The following is a 521-nucleotide window of genomic DNA, read 5'->3' as shown; positions in this document are numbered from 1 at the left end:
TGCAAATTCCGAGACAGGAAAATTCCGAAAGAAGTGCAAATTCCGAAAGACGGGCAAATTCCGAAAGACGTGAAAATCCCAAGACGTGCAAATTCCAAAATACGTGAAGATTCCAGTAGACGTGAAGATTCCAGTAGACGTGAAAATTCCGAAAGACGTGAAGATTCCGAAAAAGGTGCAAATTCCGAGACAGGAAAATTCCGAAAGAAGTGCAAATTCCGGGACGGGAAAATTCCGAAAGAACAAATTCCGAAAGACGTGAAAATCCCAAGACGTGCAAATTCCAAAATACGTGAAGATTCCAGTAGACGTGAAAATTCCGAAAGACGTGAAGATTCCGAAAAAGGTGCAAATTCCGAGACAGGAAAATTCCGAAAGAAGTGCAAATTCCGAGACGGGAAAATTCCGAAAGACGGGCAAATTCCGAAAGACGTGAAAATCCCAAGACGTGAAAATCCCAAGACGTGCAAATTCCAAAATACGTGAAGATTCCAGTAGACGTGAAAATTCCGAAAGACGTG

The 521-nt window shown here is 42.2% G+C and overlaps 1 protein-coding gene across 1 annotated transcript in view; it reads left to right on the top strand.

Annotated features, from left to right (window-relative positions):
* LOC137658911 (neurofilament heavy polypeptide-like) overlaps window positions 1-73 on the top strand; it is a 15,192-nt gene extending 15,119 nt beyond the window's left edge. The window contains exon 2 of the mRNA XM_068394031.1: window positions 1-73. This exon is cut by the window's left edge and continues 775 nt beyond it. Coding sequence (XP_068250132.1) covers window positions 1-73 — 73 coding nt within the window.
* The last annotated feature ends 448 nt before the right edge of the window (window positions 74-521 follow it).

The sequence above is a fragment of the Palaemon carinicauda genome, chromosome 19, assembly GCF_036898095.1.
Source record: "Palaemon carinicauda isolate YSFRI2023 chromosome 19, ASM3689809v2, whole genome shotgun sequence".
NCBI classification, from domain to species: Eukaryota; Metazoa; Arthropoda; class Malacostraca; order Decapoda; family Palaemonidae; genus Palaemon; species Palaemon carinicauda.
The sequence above is the reverse complement of the archived record's forward strand: the minus strand, read 5'-3'. Positions and strand labels throughout refer to the sequence as shown.